At 44.0% G+C, this 21,286-nt stretch overlaps 1 protein-coding gene and 1 pseudogene across 4 annotated transcripts in view; one reads left to right on the top strand and one right to left on the bottom strand.

Moving 5' to 3' along the window:
- LOC133763172 (prothymosin alpha-like) overlaps window positions 1-7,709 on the bottom strand; it is a 51,290-nt pseudogene extending 43,581 nt beyond the window's left edge.
- A 912-nt stretch (window positions 7,710-8,621) lies between these two features.
- Window positions 8,622-21,286, top strand: part of USP47 (ubiquitin specific peptidase 47) — a 113,711-nt gene continuing 101,046 nt past the window's right edge. For all 4 annotated transcript variants that reach the window (XM_062196495.1, XM_062196494.1, XM_062196493.1 and 1 more), the window contains exon 1: window positions 8,622-8,831. In XM_062196495.1, coding sequence (XP_062052479.1) covers window positions 8,793-8,831 — 39 coding nt within the window. In that variant the 5' untranslated portion in view covers window positions 8,622-8,792. The remainder of the gene's footprint in view (window positions 8,832-21,286) is intronic.

The following is a 21,286-nucleotide window of genomic DNA, read 5'->3' as shown; positions in this document are numbered from 1 at the left end:
CCACATATAGTCAACTGACCTTTGATAAACAAGCAAAGACAAAACAATGGAGAAAAGATACTCTTCAATAAACTGATTATCCACATGCAAAGAAATTAAACGGACTATACACCCTTCACAAAAATGAACTCAAAATGGAATACAGACCTATATATCAAATGTAAAATCATAAAATTCCTAGAGGAGGGGCCAGTGCTGTGGCGCAGTGGGTTACACCTCCGGCCTGCAGCCCCAGCATCCCATATGGGCACCAGTTTGAGTCCCAGCTGCTCCACTTCCGATCCAACTCTCTGCTATGGCCTGGGAACTCAGTAGAAGGTAGCCCAAGTCCTTGGACATCTGCACCCACATGGGAGACCCAGAGGAAGCTCCTGGCTCCTGGCTTCAGATTGGCCCAGATCCAGCCGTTGTGGCCATTTGGGGAATGAACCAGCGGATGGAAGACCACCCTCCTCCGCCTCTTCTTCTCTGTAACTCTGCCTTTCAAATAAGGAAAGGAAGGGAGGGAGGAAGGAAGGAAGGAAGGGAGGGAGGGAGGGAGGGAGGGAGGGAGGGAGGAAGGAAGGAAGGAAGGAAGGAAGGAAGGAAGGAAGGAAGGAAAAAAACCTGGAAGATAACAGGAGAATATCTAGATGGTCTTGTGTATGGTGATAACTATTTGGAAACAACACCCAGAGCATTCAAGATCCATGAAATAAACAATGAAGATGCCGGACTTCATTAAAATTAAAAAAATTTGATCTGTGAAAGACAATGTCAAGAGAATGAGATGATAAGACAAAAACTGGGGGAAAATATTTGCAAATGACACATCTGATAAAGGATTGCTATCCAAAATATACAAAGAATTCTCAAAACTCACCATAGAACATGAACAAGATTAAGAAATGAACAAAAGACCCAAATAGACACTTATCAAAGAAGATAAATTGATGGAAAGTAAGTATATTAAAAGATCTTCAACATCATATGCCATTATGGAACTTCAATTTAAAACAAGAATGACATATTATCACATACCCACTAGAATAGCTCAAAGTTAAAACACTGATAATACCAAATGCTGGTGAGGATGGGGAGTAACAGGAACACTTAGTCATTGAGGTAGGAGGAGAAATTGACTCTGTTTAGGTCAAAGTATAGTTACTTTGGAAGATAGTTTGGCAGTTTATTATAAAACTACACATACCCTTACTGTATAATTCCGAAATCATAGTCTTTGGTGTTTACTGAAATGAATTAAAAAACTATGCCAATACAAAAATTACACAAGATGTTTATGACAGCTTTATTCATAACTGCCAAAACTTAGAAACCACCAGGATGTCTTCCAGAAGGTTAGTGAATAAATGAACCGTGGTATCAGTCCAGATGATGGAATATTCTTCTGTGCTAAGGAGAAATGAACTATTAAGCCATGAAACTATGTGGCGGAAACTTAAATGCATATTACTAAATGAAGGAAGCCAATCTGAAAAGGACACATATGTATTATTCCAATTATATAACATTTTGGAAGAGGCAAAATTATAGGAGATCAGTGATATGTGATCAGTGATCACAAGGAGTTAGGAGGGAGGGAGGGATAAACAGTCAAAACAGAGAGCTTTTAGGGCAGAGAAACTATGCATCTGTCAACACATATAGGGTATAAAACACCAAGAATGAATCCTAACGTGAATTATGGACTTTGGACGATAATGATGTTCCAGGGTAGCTTTATTCCTGAAACAAATGTACCACTATGGTGGGGGCTGTCAGTACTAGGGGAGGGTGTGTGTGGAGAGTGGACATAAAGAACCTACATATTTTCTGCTCAATTTTGCTGTGAACTTAAAGCTGTTTTTATTATTATTATTATTATTATTATTATTATTATTATTATTTGACAGGTAGAGTTATAGACTGTGAGAGACAAAGAGAAAGGTCTTCCTTCTGTTGGTTCACTCCTCTAATGCCGCTACGTCCGGCACTGTGCCGATCTGAAGCCAGGAGCCGGGTGCTTCCTCCCAGTCTCCCATGCGGGTGCAGGGACCCAAGCACTTTGGCCATCCACCACGGCCCTCCCGGGCCACAGCAGAGAGCTGGACTGGAAGAGGAGCAAGTGGGACTAGTACCCGGTGCCCCAACTAATTCTAGAACCCGGGGTGCTGGCGCCACAGGCGGAGGATTAGCCAAGTAAGCCACGGCGCCAGCCAAGTGTGATTATCACTTGCTGTTTATTTTTAAGTTTTATTTATTTACTTGAAAGGCAATTACAGAGAGTGAGAGTGACAGCAAGAGAAATTTTTCTATCCACTGGTTCACTCCCCAAATGGCCACAATGGCCACGTATGGGCCAGGCAGAAGCCAAGAGCCAGGAACTTCATCTGGGTTCCCCATGTGGGTGACAGGGGCCCAACCACTTGGGCCATCCTCTGCTGCTTTCCCAGGCACATTAGCAGGGAGCAGGGTCAGAAGTGGAGCGGCTAGGACCTAAACTGGTGCCCATATGGGATGCTGGGGCATTGCAGGCTGCAGCTTTACCTGCTATGTCACAACATTGGCCCCCTCTTTTCCTTTTCTTTCTTTCTTTTTTTTTTTTTTTTTTTTGACTTTTTTTTTGACAGGCAGAGTTAGACAGTGAGAGAGAGAGAGACAGAGAGAAAGGTCTTCCTTTTTCCATTGGTTCACCCTCCAAGTGGCCACTACGGCAGGCATGTTGCGGCCCGGCACGCTGCGCTGATCCAAAGCCAGGAGCCAGGTGCTTCGTCCTTGTCTACCATGAGGGTGAGGGCCCAAGAACTTGGGCCATCCTCCACTGCCTTCCCGGGCCACAGCAGAGAGCTGGACTGGAAAAGGAGCGACCGGGACAGAATCCGGCGCCCCGACCGGGACTAGAACCCGGTGTGCCAGTGCTACAGGCGGAGGATTAGCCTATTGAGCCACGGCGCCGACCCCTTAAATACTATCGTATACTACTTAGATAAGTGTGTGTGTGTGTGTGTGTGTTTATATATGGTTTAAGCACCAGTAATATGTTTGTTAGAATTCATACAGGGGTAGGGATATGTAGAAATAATAGGCATTCTGGTTTGTAATACTGACTTTGTAAGTCATTTAGTGTGCACCTATAATTTGTCAGGCATTTTATTAGGCACTGGTGGTACAAGACAAGCAAAGCTGACTGTCAAGTGACTCCCTCTGTGACCCTGATCAATTTGGTTCTATTTTGCTTAGAATAGAAGACATATTCAAATAGTTTGTGGGAAATGTATATTATGAAAATTTATACATAGTTTTCAAAATTCTTTTGTACCAAATAAGCTTATTTTTGTGTTCCAGTTTTCCATAAATCTTTTGAAGTCCTTTCGTGTTTTGTGGCTATCATATTTGGTGCATATACTTGTAGAATTTGTTTAGCTTCCTGATGGGTGGACTCTTCTATACTTATGCAGTATCTCTATCTCTAGTAATTGTCTTAATGTCTGTTTAGGTGTAGGTATACCAGTCTTTCTTTGCTTAGTGTTTTTTTTTTTTTTTAAAGATTTATTTATTTATTTGAAAGTCAGAGTTACATAGAGAGGAAAGGCAGAGAGAGAGAGAGAGAGAGAGAGAGAGAGAGGTCTCCCATCTGATGGTTCACTCCCCAGATGGCTGCAACAGCCAGAGCTGCACTGATCTGAAGCCAGGAGCCAGGAGCCTCCTCCCGGTCTCCCACGCAGGATCAGGGGCCCAAGGACTTGGGCCATTCTCTACTGCTTTCCCAGGCCACAGCAGAGAGCTGGATTGGAAGAGGAGCAGCTGGGACTAGAACCAGCGCCCATATGGGATGCCAGCACTGGAAGAGGAGCAACTGGGACAGAATCTGGTGCCCTGACCGGGACTAGAACCCAGGGTGCAGGCACCGCAGGTGGAGGATTAACCTAGTGAGCCACGGCGCCAGCCTTCTTTCTTTCTTTTTAAACAAAAGATATTTTGTTTACTTGAAAAGCAGAATTATGAAAGAGAACAAGAGAGACAGAGAGACAGAGAGAGAGAGATCTTCCATCCATTGGTTCACTCCCCAAAGAGCCACAACAGCCAGAGCTGGGCTGGTCTGAAGCCAGGAGCCAGGAGCTTCTTTTGGGTTTCCTACATGGATAGCAGGAGTCCAAGCACTTGGGTCATCCTCTGCTGCTTTCCCAGGTACATTAGCAGGGAGCTGGATCGGAAATGGAGCAGCCAAGGCTTGAACTGGTGCCCTCGTGGGATGCTGGCATTGCAGGTGTCAGCTTAACCCACTTTACCACAGCACCAGCCCAATCTCAACAGTCTTGAAGAACACTGAACAAGTATCCTGTAGAATGTCCTCCAGTCTGGGTTCACGGGACTTTTTTTTTTTTTACATTTTAATTGGGTTTATACCGTAACATTTTAAAGTGAAGTAGAAAAGGAAGATTTTCCCAGAGAATATAAGGAAAAGAAGGAGCCTTTGAATTATACCAGTCCTGGCATTTTTTTTTTTAGGTGACTCTGATTGGAAAAAAAAAAAAAAAAAAACATTAATTCAACAAAAATTGAGCACCTACTATGTGTCATGCTCTGTTCTAGGCACTGAGACTCCATTAACAACAAAGTTTAGATTGAATAGTCATGAAAGGCCTCTTTGAGGAGGTAACCTTTGGTACCCCAAATAACAAGATGGGACTAGGCTAAGAGCAAGGACTTCAAGGGATAATGCCAGGTGAAGGGGATCATTGATGCAAAGGCTTTGGAGGGCCAAACTTTGTGTATTTAAAAAGCTCAGAACTAGCAGATTGGCTGGGTCGTTGGGGTCTAGGAGGAAAGTGATAGCTACGTAGGGACAAAGCAGACGGGCTAGATTATATTGGGTTTTACAGGCCATGGCAAATAATGATGTGGATTTTATTTGGAGTGGGATGGGAAATCTTTGAAGGATTTACGGACATGATCTGTTATATTTTCAAAAGGTCACTCTGGATGGATTGTTGAGGGTAAGAGTAGAAACCAAGAGTCCAGTTAGGAGGCAAGTGGTCCATGCAAGAGAATGGAGGGATTGAAGTAGTGGTTAAAGAGAGAAGTGGATGGACTGGGGATATATTTCAGAGGTGGAAGCAACAGGGTATATGATACTAATGAACTGAATGTAAAATCAGTATTCTCAGGTATTTGGCTTGCTAAACTGAATTGACGATGGTACGGTTTATCACGGTGGGAGAACTGATGAAGGGTACGTCATAGAAGGAAAGTAAAGGAGGAAAGTAGAGGGGGCTTGGAAATCAAATGCTCTGTTTAGCTCAAGTTTTAAGTTTCAGACATATTAAGCCTTCAAAAAGGCAAATGGGTGAAGTGAATTCAGAGCCCATGGAGGGGTCAGGACTAGAGATGGAAATTCATATGCAAAATAAACACATGTACATGTATTCTCAGTAATAATCTACTAAGAATATTCAGTTATTTGTATGTGTCCATTTATTAGCCAATTCATACATTCATATACTTGCTCCAAGAATATTTACCTAATACCAACCAACATATCAGGCTCTAGTATGATCGAGTTACCTAATACCAACCAACATACCAGGCTCTAGTATGATCGGGTTACCTAATACCAACCAACATACCAGGCTCTAGTATGATCGGGTCAGTGGCCTCTAAAGAGAAGAGTAGCCAACCAGAGAAGAAGGATTGTAAGGATAAAATATGAGAACTCCTTTTTATATTTATTTTTATGTAAAAACAGAACAAATTAAGCCTCAACAGTATTTAACATATGATCAATAATGGCATCTCACTCCTCCTAAGTGAAAAGTATGAGTTCTGTAATGTAGTCATTCAGAAAGTCTTTCATTTTATAGAAATTTATTCTAGTTTTATGTGTGCCAAGTTACATAAACTTACTGATGACATGATTGCTTCATTAAATCAACTCTTAATAAAATTAAAGTAGCTAAAAAAGATTTCCATGAAGAAAACATGAATTGGAGATAATAATGTAAGCATAAGCCATGATAATGGAGGTGACACCTCTAACATGAGCTCTGCAGAAGCTACCTCCGAGTAATGAGGATGACATTTTGAAAACAGAGATTTGGAAATATTTCTATTTTGTGTGCTACTCTAGGCTGGAACTCTGGATAGGCAAATGAGTCATTTACATCAGGTGCGAAATTTAAGTGAGTGCCCAAAAATTCAGTCATCAAAATAAATAATCTTTTTTTTTAAAATTAACAAATTTATAACAAATATATAACAAATTTAAAAATTAACAAATAAATAATCTTAAGATAATGTTTTGACAGGGCTGGCATGGTGTAATGGGTAAAGCTAGGATTCCATATGGGCACTGGTTTGAATACTGGCTGCTCCACTTCCAATCAAACTCTCTGCTAATGTGCCTGGGAAAGCAGCAGAGGATGGCCCAAGTACTTGGGCCTCTCCACCCACGTGGGAGACCCGGAAGAAGCTCTGGGCTCCTGGCTTCGGCTTGGCCTGGTCTTGGCCATTGCAGCCATCTGGGGAGTGGAAATAGCAGATGAAAGATCTCTCTCTCTCTCTCTCTCCCTGTAACTCTGTGTTTCAAATAAGTAAATAAATCTTTTATTTATTTATTTTTGAATGTCACAACATGATATTTTATTTATTTTAAGATTTATTTTATTTATTTGAAAGTCAGAGTTACAGAGAGAGAGAGAGAAAGAGAGATTTTTCCATCTGCTGGTTCAATTTCCAGATGGCCGCCAACAGTCAGGTTTGGTCCAGGCCAAAGCCAGGAGCCAGGAAGTTTTTCCAGGTCTCCCACGTGGGTGCAGGGGCCCAAGCCCTTGGGCCACCTTCCCCTGCTTTCTCAGGCACATCAGCAGGGAGCTGGATTGGAAGCGGAACAGCTAGGATTCAAACAGGATCTCACATGGAATGCCCTCCCTGCAGGTGGAAGTTTAACCTTCTATGTCACAGCATCAGCCCCTGATAAACCTTTTGAAAAGATAATATTTTGAAAAGTCAAAGTTACTTTTAAAAATCCTTAAGTAATATCAAAATTTTAAATAAAGACTAGCGTTCCCAAAGAAACTTCAGCATGGTACATATACACTCAAACTTGAAGTCAGAATTATTCAACCTATTAAAAAAATCTTCCAAGAAATTTACTCTACAGTGTTTTGAACCCACTTACTAAAGGCATAAAAATGCCACATCTTCTGATTTTTATCAGGGAAGATGGAAACTTACTGGAATTTCAACAAAAACCTTTGCAGGATTTGTGGCTGGAACTGATTTTTAAAAATGGGTGTTGAGTTGCTAAGAGCCGCTAAAGATGTACTTTTTCCATCAGTATCTACATCTTCCGCAGTTACTTTTCTCAGCTAATGGCAGCCTGTGAACACCAAGTCCAGAAATAACCTGAACCGTGTGTGGAATCGAGCTTTTTAATAATTGCTTTACAAAGTATTAAAGATTTTAAAACACTAATCCAAACCAATCATAGTTCGCTAAATATTCTTCAGCGGGAGCAACAGAAATGTTTATGCCCTTACTATAATAAACTCAGTTTTTTAAATGTTTGTTTCATCTTGACCTTACCCGTTTACATTTTACAAAGTGCTGCACACAGCAGGAGTGCACAGCTGAGGTCAATAGGTGGATACCTTTTTCTGCCTTTGGAACAGAGGCGAAGGTCTAGAAGTCTGGAGCTCCCAGGTGCAGGTGGCTGACGCTGTGGGTGTTAGGGACCCGGCAGGGTTGCGTTCGCCCAGCGCGCTCTGACAATCCTGCATCCATCAATGGCCTTCGTAATGGAAGCACTAACGTCTGGAAAAACGACTGTTGCGAAATCTGCTTAGCCTAACACGTAGCACAACGCTGTCTGTAGCTACAGGAGATTCAAGTTCGCTCCTTTCCAAAGCAGAACGTCCGTCCCTCGCAGGAACTTGGCCCCGTTGGAGAAGGACGCTCCCTGGACGGGGGCGGGGATGGAGCTGGGGGGACGCGGCCGGCGATGCCGCCACTTCACGGGGGCGAGGGGTGTTGCCTCTCGCAGTGGAAGATGGGCCCCGAGGTCCCTGCCGGCGGGGTCGTGAGGCAGGTGGGGAGGAGGGTAAATACTACGCTGGCCCTTCTGACTGCACGGGCCCCAGCCCTGCCTGAGGGCGGAGGCCGAGCGGGATCCCACGGTGCTCTCTCCTCCGGCAAGAGGCTGGGGTGTCTGAAGAGGACCGGACGTTCGGGAGCTGGACTGACTGCAAAGAAGCCTGTGGACGGCGGGGCCAGCGAAGGGCCTTCCTGCTGGCGCCTCTTCCTGAAGCGCAGGCAGGCGGGAGAGCGGGGCATGGAGACGCCGGGGCCTGGCCTTTTCCCTGCCGACAGAGGGAGCCTTGAGATGCAAGGTCCTTCTTTCCTCTAACGAAAGGCGTTTGCAGGGCTCCTCGACCATTCTGTACATCCCGGGGCAGAGTAGACACCCAGGTGTTCAAAAGCGTGCGAGCGACAACCACCCGGACACCCCAAGCGCCAGGCTCGGCGCTCGCGGCCCCACGGGCCGAAGTCTCGCGAGAGCGGTCGCCGCCATTTTTCCATTGATTGCAGCGGGCTGGGGGAGGGGCCGACGACGAAGGCGGCGGCGGCGGCGGCGGCGGAGCCCTGGGTAGGTGTCTGCGCGCTGGTGTCTGAGGCCCAGGCTGAGGCCTCCGCGATCGCCGGAGCGCAGGCGGCGGAGACGATGACCGCCGCTGCCGTTCTCTCCTGAGACAGAGCCGCCGCCATCCTCCCCCCTCCCCCGGCAGGGCGGAGAGGAGCGGCCCGGAGTCTGAGCGATGGTGCCCGGCGAGGAGAACCAGTTGGTCCCGAAAGAGGTGAGGGGCCAGCGGAGGAGGAGGCCAGGCCCGAGGCCTGCGGCCGCTCGAAGCAGCGCAGGCCCGGGCGAGGGGCCGGCTGGGATGCGGGCCGGGCTGTGGGGAAGGAGGCGGTGTGCGGCGGCGGTCGGGGGCGTGGGGTGGGGGCGGCGAGCAGTTGGGAGACCCGCGGGATGCAGGGGCCGGCAGCAGAGACCTCCCCCCACCGCCACCCCGCCTCGGGTTTGCTGGGCTGGACAAATAAAGGAGCGGACGGGAAGGGGCCGGGTCCTGGTGTGGGGGGCCAGCGGGGCTTTAGCCCTTATCTAATGCGTGGTGGAGCCGAGACGGAGAGGGATCATGTCAAAGCAAACCTGGAACAGTTGCGGGCGGCACTACAGGGTGACGGTGCTGCTTCTGGTTTTGACAGTGGCCGGGGATGGCTTTCAAGGCTGGGGAAAGCTACACCCTAGTCGAGATCTGTGGGAGGGCAGAGTTAACTGTTACGACTTTTTTCAACTCCTGTTACTTCGTAGTACTATGGGCCTGCCTAACCGCGGCCTACCAGAGGTCGGGGCAAAGTAGTCAGTGGCACTTTGCTTTGCTGGTAGGGGACAACCGAGCACTGCCATATGGGGAGCTGCCCTGTGTGTTGGTGGCTGGGTTATGTGTGCCGATTGGGGTGGCTTCTTAAATTCTTAAAAGCAAGCGACATGAGAAGCCTTGACTTCTTGGCTTGTCTTGAATAGTAGTAGGAGATTAAGAGTAGACTCCATCCAGCACTGGCCAGTGAGTTTCAATATATTAATAGTATCTCTCTTGGCTTTATAAATATCTTAAGCGCATTCAAATGTGTATTTTTAACAGGCTGATCATCAGGCTAATGCTTTGGATTTTTATTTCTCATATACCTTAAATAGGCAAGTGTTGGGTTGAAATTAGCTCTGGAGGGTCTTGATATATTTATGAGTGATCGTCACAATTCTTAAATGTTTTTGCCTTGTAAAAGTTGTTTTCTAACAACTTGTTGATACTTCAGCAAGCTCTGACACTCTGTAAAAGTGGTATCATTGGAGTTACCTACTCGAATGAAACAAATATGTTCCCAGCCTGACCAGGTGGACAGTGATCGCTGTTTTGCAAAGATGTCAGTATTTTTTTCTCCAGGCATCACCAACTCTGCAAAGCAGCTAAACAGATGAATTGATCAGAATTCTTGCCTTGGTAGTTTGCTGAGCTCAGAGAGGGAACACTGGAATTCTTTGCACTGTGATTAGGAGCTTGGTACTCTATACTGCGAAAGTAACTCTTATGCAAGGAAGTGATAGTTGTATAAGAAAAGTATAAACATTTTCCTCTTGGAGCTGTATATTGCTGTTTTTCATTCTTTAAAAGCAAAGTTTAATCCTTATTTTTTTTTCCATTAGAAACTACAGTATAGGTGGGACTTCGCTATAAGAAAACCCACCATTAGATTTGTTTTCCTAATAATTTTATTTATAATTTATAATTTATTCCCCTAGTAATTTATAGAAAATGTGATATAGATAAATAGCTTCCAGGAATATATCTGTTGTGCAAAACTGATATTTCAATGCTGCCATTATCTCTTGGAAGTTTAAAGATTGAATGCTTCTCTTTTATTTCCCTTCTTTGATGCTTCAAGCTCATCACAACTTTTTGTTTTCCCTTCTGCTTTTGGTAGACCATATGCCTTTATTTTCTATTCCTTAGTTTCTGTTTCTTTCATGATTTCTAGAAGCGTGCACAGTACTGTCAAATCTTGAGGCCATTGCCTTTTTTAGCTGACTGGTTTTTCTTTTAATGGCCCTACTCATTCTTTGTCCAGCTGATTGCCTCCACTTCCATATTTGCTTCTGGAATCCTGAAATATGTTCCTGAAGGTCACCAGTGATCTCTTAAATGGCCAAATCCATTGGCTTTTTTTTTCTTCTCTTTCTTCAATTATTTTTGTAGAATTTGATACTTAAAAAAAAATCCTAGAGGTGTACATTTAGCCTAGTGGTTAAGATGCTCACATCCCATGTTGAAGTACTTGGTTTCCATAGGCATCGCTAGCTCCTGACTCTAGTTTCTTCTTAAGTACAACTTCTCCAGACCCTGGGAGGCAGCAGTAATGGGATTAAGTAATTGGGTTCCTTACTCTCACAGGGGAAACCCAGTTTTGGCATGGCCAAATCCCATTCGTCCCAGGCATTGTGGGGTGAACCAGCTGATAGGAGCTCACACTCTCTCCTCCCTCCCTCTCTCTTTCCCTCCCTCCCCCCCTCCCCCGCCCCTTCAAAGACAAATAAGCAAGCCATTCCTGGGTTTTGATAATACTGCATGTTTCTGCCCATTTTCCTACCCGTTTGGTGTGTGTGCCTACCCTTGTTTAGTCAGAGCCTTTCTTTTCTGTGTGTATGTATTCTTAATTATCACTTTTGGTTGGTCTTTGATGTTCCCTGACTGGTGCTTTTACGTAGTAGTGGAATCTTCCAGCGCTAAACCTAATAGAGAGCATAGTGATCCTCTAGTAATTAAGCCTCTTAACTCTACAGATGAGGGGCTTTTGCCAGAGGATTGAAAGTGAATTGTTAGGGAACAGATGAGGAGAAAAGGGCAGGGCTAAGGCTAGAACTCCCACCCCTTGATCCTGTTCCTCAGTTATACTGTGTTTTACGGATGCTTCCACGTAACAGGTACATACAGTATGTGAAATAAACTGCAGAATTAAAAATTGAATTTAAAAATGTATTGCATCTGATTTAATGGCTTTTCATCAACAGTATTGAGGGGTGTTTTTTGCAGGGGGAGGTTCTTATGTCAGTAACCTCTGACAGCTTACTACATTTAAATCTTGTTTAGGGGTATGTATGTATGTATGTGCATGTATGGATATGTATAGTTGTTGACTGAATAATACTGTGGTCCCTGAAGCTTAATGACAAATATACCTTAGATGACTACTAAAGAAGGAAACTTAGTATAGTTAGGGGGTTGACAGACCACAGCCCATGGTACAAATCTAACATGCATCCTGTTTTGGTGTGGACCATTAATTAAGTGTGATTTTTACATTTTCAAATTGTTGAAGAAAAAAATCAAAAGAATACTAATATTGTGTCACACATGAAAATGCATGAAATTCAAAAGTCAGTATTGGAACCTTGCCATGCTACTTATTCACCATTTTCTGTGGTTACAGAAACTTTAAGCGGAGTTGAGAGTTGCTCCAGAGACTTGTATGCAAGATAAATTTGAAACTACTTAGGTTGGTATTCAAGGCCCCAGTATAGTTGATTCTGGCCACAACCTGCCTTTCCAGCTTATCTCTTTCCCCATGAAACAAGTTTTTAATGTAGCTAAACAGGTTCCTCTCTCACTTGCTTTTCACTTTTATTTGTGCTGTACCCTCTTTCCTACTTCTCTTACCTACATGTTCAGAACCTTCATACACATTGTTCAAATAGTACCTCATATCTTGCCTATTCTGAAAAGCCTTTTCTGAGTATTTTAACCATAAGGATTTCTCAGCCAGCAGATCTTTATATGTGCATGGAATTCATTTGACAATTAATAACTAGTGCTTTGCAACATCTATTGTGTTCTCAAACTGTAATGTACATTTTATATATTACTAGTGACGAATTCCTTGATTGAAGAAATCTTTGTGTCTCTCTCCTTTGTTTTACATTTTTGTACATATTACAGGTCTAAGACAGCATCTTTCCTGAGCAGATGTTGAGAAAATACTTGTTGATGTGGTTACGGAGTTGTAAGGAAACTTAGATTTTACCCAAATTGTCTTCTGCTGGAGGTTTTCCTCCTCATCCCGGGCACGCTGCTTTCTGTGTTTGCCTGGAGGCCTTTGTAAATAATCTGTGATCACATTTGTCTTAGAAGAGATCTGTTTGTTGCTTTGAGTTGAGAGAAGTCTACATCTCCATGCCTTCATCTTGATAGTTGCCTCTGGAGGACACAGAAGCCTTTCAAGCATTTTCCCTCACAGAGGTTTTCTCATCATTGAAGATGGAGCAGGACAGCAAGAGGGCTAAAAACTTTCTCTGTTTTTTGTTGTGAGCATTCTTAGTTCCTTAGCTGATCCTCAACTTCTCTCTTTTGGGCGTAATGCAGCATTGTTAGTATTCCCCCTAAATTGTACTCAGAAAAGAGCAAAGAGGCCGGCGCTGTGGCTCACTTGGCTAATCCTCCACCTGTGGCACCGGCACCCCAGGTTATAGTCCTGGTCGGGGCGCCAGGTACTAGTCCCAGTTGCTCCTTTTCCAGTCCAGCTCTCTGCTGTGGTCCAGGAAGGCAGTGGAGGATGGACCAAGTGCTTGGGTCCCTTGGGAGACCGGGAGGAAGCACCTGGCTCCTGGCTTCAGATTGTCGTAGCACCAGCTGTGGTGGCCATTAGGGAAGTGAACCAACAGAAGGAAGACCTTTCTCTCTTTCTCTCTCTCACTGTCTAACTCTGCCTGGCCAAAAAAAAAAAAAGAGCAAAGAGAATGTGATCTGTTCATTGTGGTAGGCAACAAAGCACATCCCCTCAGTGTTTCACTCTGCTGTGTGTCTTTTTTCTTTTTCTTTTTTTTGGTTTATTTATTTATTTGAAAGTCAGAGTTACACAGAGAGAGGAGAGGCAGAGAGAGAGCTCTTCCACCTGCTGGTTCACCACTCCAGATGGCTGCAATGGCCAGAGCTGCGCCAATCCGAAGCCAGGAGCCAGGAGCTTCTTTCGGGTCTCCCACGTGGATGCAGGGGCCCAAGGACTTGGGCCATCTTCTCTGCTTTCCCAGGTCATAACAGAAAGCTGGATTGGAAGTGGAGCAGCTGGGTCTCAAACCTGCGCCCATATGGGATGCCGGTGCTTCAGGCCAGGGTGTTCACCCTCTGTGCCACAGTGCCCACCCCTGCTCTGTGTCTTTAAACTGTGGTATGTTGATCATGGCTTTGGGAGCTTATCCTTTTATTGTTATCCCAATTTTAGTTATTTTATTCTTTAGTTGTCTTATTCTTTTGTTTCCTTACAAGAATTTGTGACATTAACATTTATTGAGGATCCACTATACATATTACTGTACTCCGTCATATAGGAGAAACAGAATAGAAAAAAAATTTATTCTTGTCACAACTATCTTTTATAACTAAAGGTAAAGTAATATTGATTGATGGTTTAACAGTAATACTTTGCAATACTAACAGTGGTGCCCATGGAGTATATAAATATGGAGTAGATGGGAAAAATGCAAGAAAAAGAATAGAGATGTAAACTCCATATCTCAGCAGATTTTCTCATCCTTCTCCATGCAGTGACTACCTCTTCCATCTGGAACTGGTTTTTGGCATCTAAAGATGATAATTATAATCAGTATTTATTGAGCATTTATTTATATGCCAGATACTGTTATGTGTGCTTTGTGTGTGTTAACTCAGTTGAGCTACACAGCAACCTCATAGCTATATAAGGCTCATTGATACTAAGAGATTCCCAGACAATCAACAACTTGTTTTTTTATCTTCTAATTTCTTCTAAAATGTCTTCATCAGTGTCTGTTATGGAACACATCAAATGAGTTGTCTTTTGCTTTTGTTTCTTCGAATTAAATCACTTGAGGAAATGTGCTGAAATGGTCATTCTTGTTTTTGGTGATTCTTAAAAACGGAGCCTTTCTTTTCCAGTAAGAGGCAAGTATGCCATGTTATATACCTATCAGTGTTTTAAATAAATCAGAGTGTTTAATGAAAGTCAGTATTCAAGAAAACATTCATTTATAAAACTGAAAAACTTAATGCAGAGTTGTAGGTGATCCCTGTTTTGTCATGGAAGGAGCGGACAGTTCAGGGGTTTATGTATGGAAATAAGGAATGCACTAAAATATTAATAGTTGCTGTTTCTAGATGTCTGGATTATTGGGCTGATTATAGTTTTTGTAGATCTGTAGTTTTCTTGGTAGTTATTTACACAATCTTATCATTTTTTATGTTCATGATTATTTTTCCCATCTTCTTGCTCTGTACATTTGTTTTGTGTAATCTGATCCATTTGTGTAGTGTCAACCTCTGACTTTATTTAGATGTTTATCCCTGACCTCTTTTCTAAGTTCAGATTTCCACCTGCATGTTGGATCTCTATATGATTGTACTCTGGAACCCACAAATTAAATATTGGAAGTATACAGCTCATTTTTCTTCTCTCCTTTTCACTTCTTCCTCCTACCTAATTCTTGTTTTAGTTAGTGTCATCACCATCTCTTTGTTAGGATTTTTTAAAACAAAGATTTATTTATTTGTTTACTTGTTTGACAGGCAGAATGACAGGGGAGAGGGGAGAGACAGATTTTTAAATCCATTGGTTCATTCCCCAAATGGCTGCCAGGACTGTGCCAGGCTGAAGCCAGGAGCCAGGAACTCTCAGGATCTCCTACATGGGTGGCAGAGGCTCAACATTTGGGCCATCTTCCACTGCTTTTCCAGACCATTAGAGGGAAACTGGATTGGAAAAAGAGTAGCCAGTACTTGAACCAGTGCTACATTATGGGATGCTGGCATCACAAGTGGCAGCTTACCCTACTGCTAGGGATTGTTTTTTTTTTACTCCCTTTTTCTAACATGTAGTTCGTCATATAGAAAATACCTCTTGTAACTTTACTCTCTGTGTTGCAAAAGCGGGACTGGGCTGCGCCAAAGCCAGACGCTTCTTCCAGGTCTCCCATATGGGTGCAGGGGCCCAAGCACTTGGTCCATTTTTAGCTGTTTTCCCCAGGCCAGCAACAGGAAACTGGATTGGAAGTGCAGCATCCAGGACATGAACCAGCACCCATGTGACATGCCAGCGTTGCAGGTGGTGGCTTAACCTGATATGCCACAAGGCTGGCCCCTGAAATTTCTTTCTTTCTTATTTGTTGTTATCCCTTCTAAAATGGTCACGCTGCTTCCAACAACTCCTCACAACTGCTAGAGTTACCATCTAAACGGATGACTTACCTTCATTAATGTTTGTAACTATTCTGTGATTGCTAATTGAATACCAGGTACTATTTTTTTTTTTTTTTAAAGATTTATTTATTTGAAAGTCAGAGTTACACAGAGAGGAGAGGTAGAGAGAGAGAGAAGTCTTCCATCCGCTGGTTCACTCCCCAGATGACCGCCACGGCCAGAGTTGCACTGATCTGGAGCCAGAAGCCAGGAGCCAGGAGCTTCTTCCAGGTCTCCTACGCAAGTGCAGAGGCCCAAGGACTTGGGCCATCTTCCACTGCTTTCCCAGGCCACAGCAGAGAGCTGGATTGGAAGTGAAGCAGCTGGGTCTTGAACCGGTGCCCACATGGGATGCAGGTACTTCAGGCAGGGCTTTAACCCGATGCACCACAGCACGGGGCCCCCCAGGTACTATTTGTAAACTATGTGCTACTCAGCCATGCTAAGCAGTTGACATGTATTATCTGAATGACTGTAGCAGTCCTTTAAGGCGGCTATTATTCTTCATTGTCCATTTTACAGATGAAGAAACTAACACTTGAGGTTAAGTACCTGGCTCATGGCCCGGCGCTGTGACGTATTGGGTAAAGACCACCACCTGCAGTGCCATCCCCATCTGTTCTGAGCATTTGAAGAGTGAACCAGTTGATGGGAGATCTCAGTCTCTTTTTGCCTTTCAAATAAAATAAAAATAAATGTAAGGGCTGGTGCTGTGGTGCAGCAGGCTAGGCCTCTGCCTGCAGTGCTGGCATCCCATATGGGTGCAAGTTCTAGTCTCAGCTGCTCTGCTTCCGATCCAGCTCTCTACAATGCCCTGGGAAAGCCGTAGAAGGTGTCCCAAGTCCTTGGGCCCCTGTATGCGTGTGGGAGACCTGGCAGAAGCTTCTGGTTCCTGGCTTTGGTTCTGCTCAGGTCCAGCCATTGCGGCCAATTGGGGAGTGAACCAGCAGATGGAAGACACCCTCTCCTCCATCTATCTCTGTATCTCTCTGCTTCTGCCTCTCTGTAACTCTGCCTTTCAAATGAATCTTAAAAAAAAAAAAAAAAAAGTACCCGGCTCAAAGTGAAAGGTGTTTGATTCTAAATCAAAGTGGTTTTTTAACCAGTAGGAATGGTTAGTCCATGATAGTCAGGCCACGAAAGACTTTTTGTCAGTTACACATGTACATATTTATAAATGTTAAGTAGCTCTGTAGAACTTTTCACAAAAATAATAGTCCTCTGAAAATTCTCTCTGCCCCTCCTTTCAAGATCCCCAGAGGCAACCACTTTGAACATTTGTTTTGATACTTGTCTCCATACTTCAAACTTGGATTTTTATAGTACTCCTTGTTGACTTCAGTTTAAGCTGTTATCTGCTGTCTTCTCACAGTTGTAGAAGAGGCTTTACCACTACCCATAGCCATACATGGATCACTTCTCAACTCTGCCCAGTGTTCCCAATATTGTCATGAGTTGTTGGATATATCAATATTTCATAGTTTATACTACTGTGACTATAAACTGTTCACAGCTGAACTGTGTAGTTTATTATGATTATTTTCCTTTACTATACAACATTTTGTTTTCTCCAAGATAACTTTTTTTTTTAACTTGCTTCTTTTTTTGTGTACATATTGCTTTAGCCAGATGGTTCTCAACTGGGGGCCATTTTTCCTTAGAGGAAAAGTGGTGACAGAGTTGGAGGTGGGAGCAAAGGGTGTGCTGCTGACATCTGGTAGGTGGAAGTTAGGTATACTACCAAACATCCTATACTGCGTAGGACAGCCTCCTACAACAAAGAATGCCAGTAGTGCCACTGTTGAGAAACAGTGATTTAGCTCAAACTGTCAAGTGTGTAAATATCCTTCTATGTTTAAACCTACCAGTCTAATTGTAAGGAACTCTGGGCCCTCTGACCTGCTCCCGCCTGAACTTGTTAATAAAATTTGCACACAGCTCTTGTGTTAGATTTGCTTTACTAGCATCTCAATGATTCCCCTCAGCTCTTGTATTGGAGCCCCTGTTTCTGTATACAATGTCATTGTCTTTGCTTGGGTTTCTTATTTTGTAGGACTGCTCTCAGTAGCTTTCTGCAGGGGATATACTCTTTTGAAGACCTTATATATCTGAAATTGTCTCACCTCTCATTTAATTGATAGTTTAGCTGGACAGAGAATTCTTGGTTGGAAATAATTTTTTTCCAGAATTTCAAAGGCTTTCCTCTGTTGTTTACGATGTTGTGCAGACATTGTATGCCTACAAGAATCTTTGCTACTATTTTTTTTTAAAGATTTATTTATTTATTTGAGAGACAGAGATCTTCCATCCGCTGGTTCACTCCCCAAATTACTGCAACAGCCAGGGCTGGGTCATGCCAAAGCCAGGAGCTAGGAGCCAGAAGCTTCTTCCAGATCTCCCACATAGGTTGCAGGGGCCAAACACTTGAGCCATCTTCTGCTGCATTTCTCAGGCTATTAGTAGGGAGCTAGAGTGGAAAGTGGAAGAGCCAGGACATGAGCTGGTACCCATATGGGAAGCCAGCATTGCAGTCAGCAGCTTTACCCCTATACCACATCGCTGGCCCCCTTTTTTACTATTTGAGACTATTTTTGCCCTCTCTGGAATCTTGGAGAATCTTTGACTCTAGAGTTCTGAAATTCCTATATTATGTAACTTGGTTATGATTCTGCTTTGATCCTTTCTGCTAGATTCAGAGTTGTCCTGTTCAGTTGGGATTTAGCTCAGCAGTTCTGGAAAATGTCCTTGAATAATTCCTTTGATTCTTCGTTTTCTCTGTTTTTTCACTCTTGTTTAGATGTTGGGCTACTGCCTAGTTTCTCTAATTTTCCTTTTGCTCTTTCTGTTTTCATTTATTTATTTATTTTTCTTTTTTATGCTTTCTGGTAGATTTCTGTTGTCTTTATCTTCTAATTCTTATACTAAGATTTTTTTCTGCTGTAGCATATATAATTTTTTAGCTTTTTTTCTGAAAAACATTTAAATAATATATTTTATTTTTTTTATGGATGTAGTCTTTCTTGGGAAATATTGATATCTGATCCTTGGAAATCTGTGCTAATTTAAATTTTAAATTTACTTATTTATTTTTTTAAAGATTTATTTTATTCATTTGAAAGAATTACAGAGAGAGGTAGAGACGGAGAGAGAGGTCTTCCATCTGCAGATTCACTCCCCAGATGGCTGCAACGGCTGGAGCTGTACCAATCCAAAGCCAGGAGCCAGGAGCTTCTTCCGAGTCTCCCACATGGGTGCAGGGGCCCAAGGACCTGGGCCATCCTCTACTGCTATCCCAGGCCACAGCAGAGAGCTGGATCGGAAGAGGAGTAGTGGGGACTAGAACCAGTGTCCATATGGGATGCCGACGCCTCAGGCCAGGGTGTTAACCCACTGCACCACAGCACTGGCCCCTACTTTTTTTTTTTTTTTTAATATTTATTCTTTTTTTTTGAGAGGTAGAGTTCTAGGAAGAGGGAGAAACAGAGAGAAAAGTCTTCTATCTGCTGGTTCACTCCCCAAATGGCTCAGTGGCCAGAGCTGAGCCAATCTGAAGCCAGGCGTCAGGAGCCTCTTCCTGGTCTCCCACACGGGTGCAGGGCCCAAGCACTTAGGCCATTTTCCACTGCTTTCCCAGGCCATAGCAGAGAGCTGGATTGGAAGAGAAGCAGCCAGGACTAGAACTGGTGCCCATGTGGGATGCCAGCACCGCAGCCAGCACCAGCCTTGCCAACTACACCACAACGCCAGCCCCTCATTTTATTTTTATTTTATTTGAAAGGCAGAAAGAGACTGAGATCTCCCATCAACTGCTTCACTCTTCAAGTGCTCAGAACAGATGGGGCTGATACAGACTGAAGCTGAGGGCCAAAGAATGGTGGTTGGCATTTGGCGTAGTGGTTAGGACACCACTTGGAACATCTGCATCCCATATTGGAGTTCCTGGGCTGAATCCTAGCTTCACTCCTGATTACAGCTTCCTGGTAGTGCACACTGTGGGAGACTGCAGGTAATGGCTCAGGTACGTGGGTCTCTGCCACTCACATGAGAGACCCAGGTTGAATTCCTGGCTTCTGGCTTCAACCTGGCCTAGCCCCAGGTGTTACAGACATTTGAAGAGTGAACCAGAGATGGGAAATCTGGGTCTCTGCCTTTCAAATAAACTTTAAAATTGAGGGTTGGCAGCCGGCTCCGCGGCTCACTAGGCTAATCCTCTGCCTGTGGCGTCGGCACCCCGGGTTCTAGTCCCAGTTGGGGCTCCGGATTCTGTCCCGGTTGCTCCTCTTCCAGCCCAGCTCTCTGCTGTGGCCCGGGAAGGCAGTGGAGGATGGCCCAAGTGCTTGGGCCCTGCACCTGCATGGAAGAGCAGGAGAAAGCACCTGGCTCCTGGCTTTGGATCGACACAGCGCGCCAGCCATAACACACCGGCCGTAGTAGCCACTTGGGGGGAGAACCAATGGAAAAGGAAGACCTTTCTCTCTGTCTCTCTCACTGTCTAACTCTGCCTGTCACAAAAAAAAAAAAAAAATTGAGGGTTGGCATTGTGGTGTAGTGGTCTAGGCTGCCGCCTGAGATGCTGGCATCACATGTGAGCACTGGTTTGAGTCCTGGCTGCTCCACTTCCCATTCAACTCTCTGCTAATACACCTGGGAAAGTGGCATAAGACGGCCCAAGTGCTTGGGCCCCTGCCACCTGAGTGGGAGACCCAGATGTGGTCATTTGGGGAATAAACCAGTGGGTGGAAGATCTCTGTCTCTCCCTCTGTCTCTCTAACTGTGCTGTGCAAATAAATAAGTAAATATTCTTTAAGAAAAAACAAAAACATGCTGAGAACTCTGCCAATGGGTGATTATTATTTTCCCTGTCGGTTGATACGTCTGGTTAATTTCCTTGCAGACTTTCAGTGTCATAATGGTTCGGGCTGTTTTAACAAAGTATCACGAGCTAGGTAGCAGATAAACCACATTTTTGCTGATAGTTCTTGATGCTGGAAAGTCTAAGATCAGGGTTTGGTCAGATTTGGTATCTGCTGAGAGCTTGCTTTGTGATTCAAAGAGCAGTGCCTTCACACAGTGACCTCAGCTGGTAGAAGAAAAGGACAGGGCTGCTCTTTAGGACCTGGTGCATAAGGGCACTAATCTTGTTCATGAGGGCTTACCCCTATGATCTAATCAAAGGCCCTCACTTCCTATCATCATATTGATGAGGCTTCACTGTGGGAATTTTGGGAGGGTCACAGACATTCAGACCATAACACCTAGTGACACATTTTCTCTGGTGCTGTATTGATTTCCTGGAAAAGAATTCTGATCTTTTTGAGAGGAGAGCATGAACTTGGGTGTTGAGTAGAAGAGGGTATTATGGGTCTCATCACTAAGAATGTGGAAGTTTTCCACTTAATTCCCCAGTTTCAAATAGGGTTACCCTTCAAAGTTAAGTGATCCTGATGCCCTCTAGTTCAGATATGCCCTGTTTTACGCTCTCCAGAGATTATTTC

Source organism: Lepus europaeus, chromosome 7 (genome assembly GCF_033115175.1).
Source record: "Lepus europaeus isolate LE1 chromosome 7, mLepTim1.pri, whole genome shotgun sequence".
NCBI classification, from domain to species: domain Eukaryota; kingdom Metazoa; phylum Chordata; class Mammalia; order Lagomorpha; family Leporidae; genus Lepus; species Lepus europaeus.
This window is presented reverse-complemented; position numbering and strand designations above follow the sequence as displayed.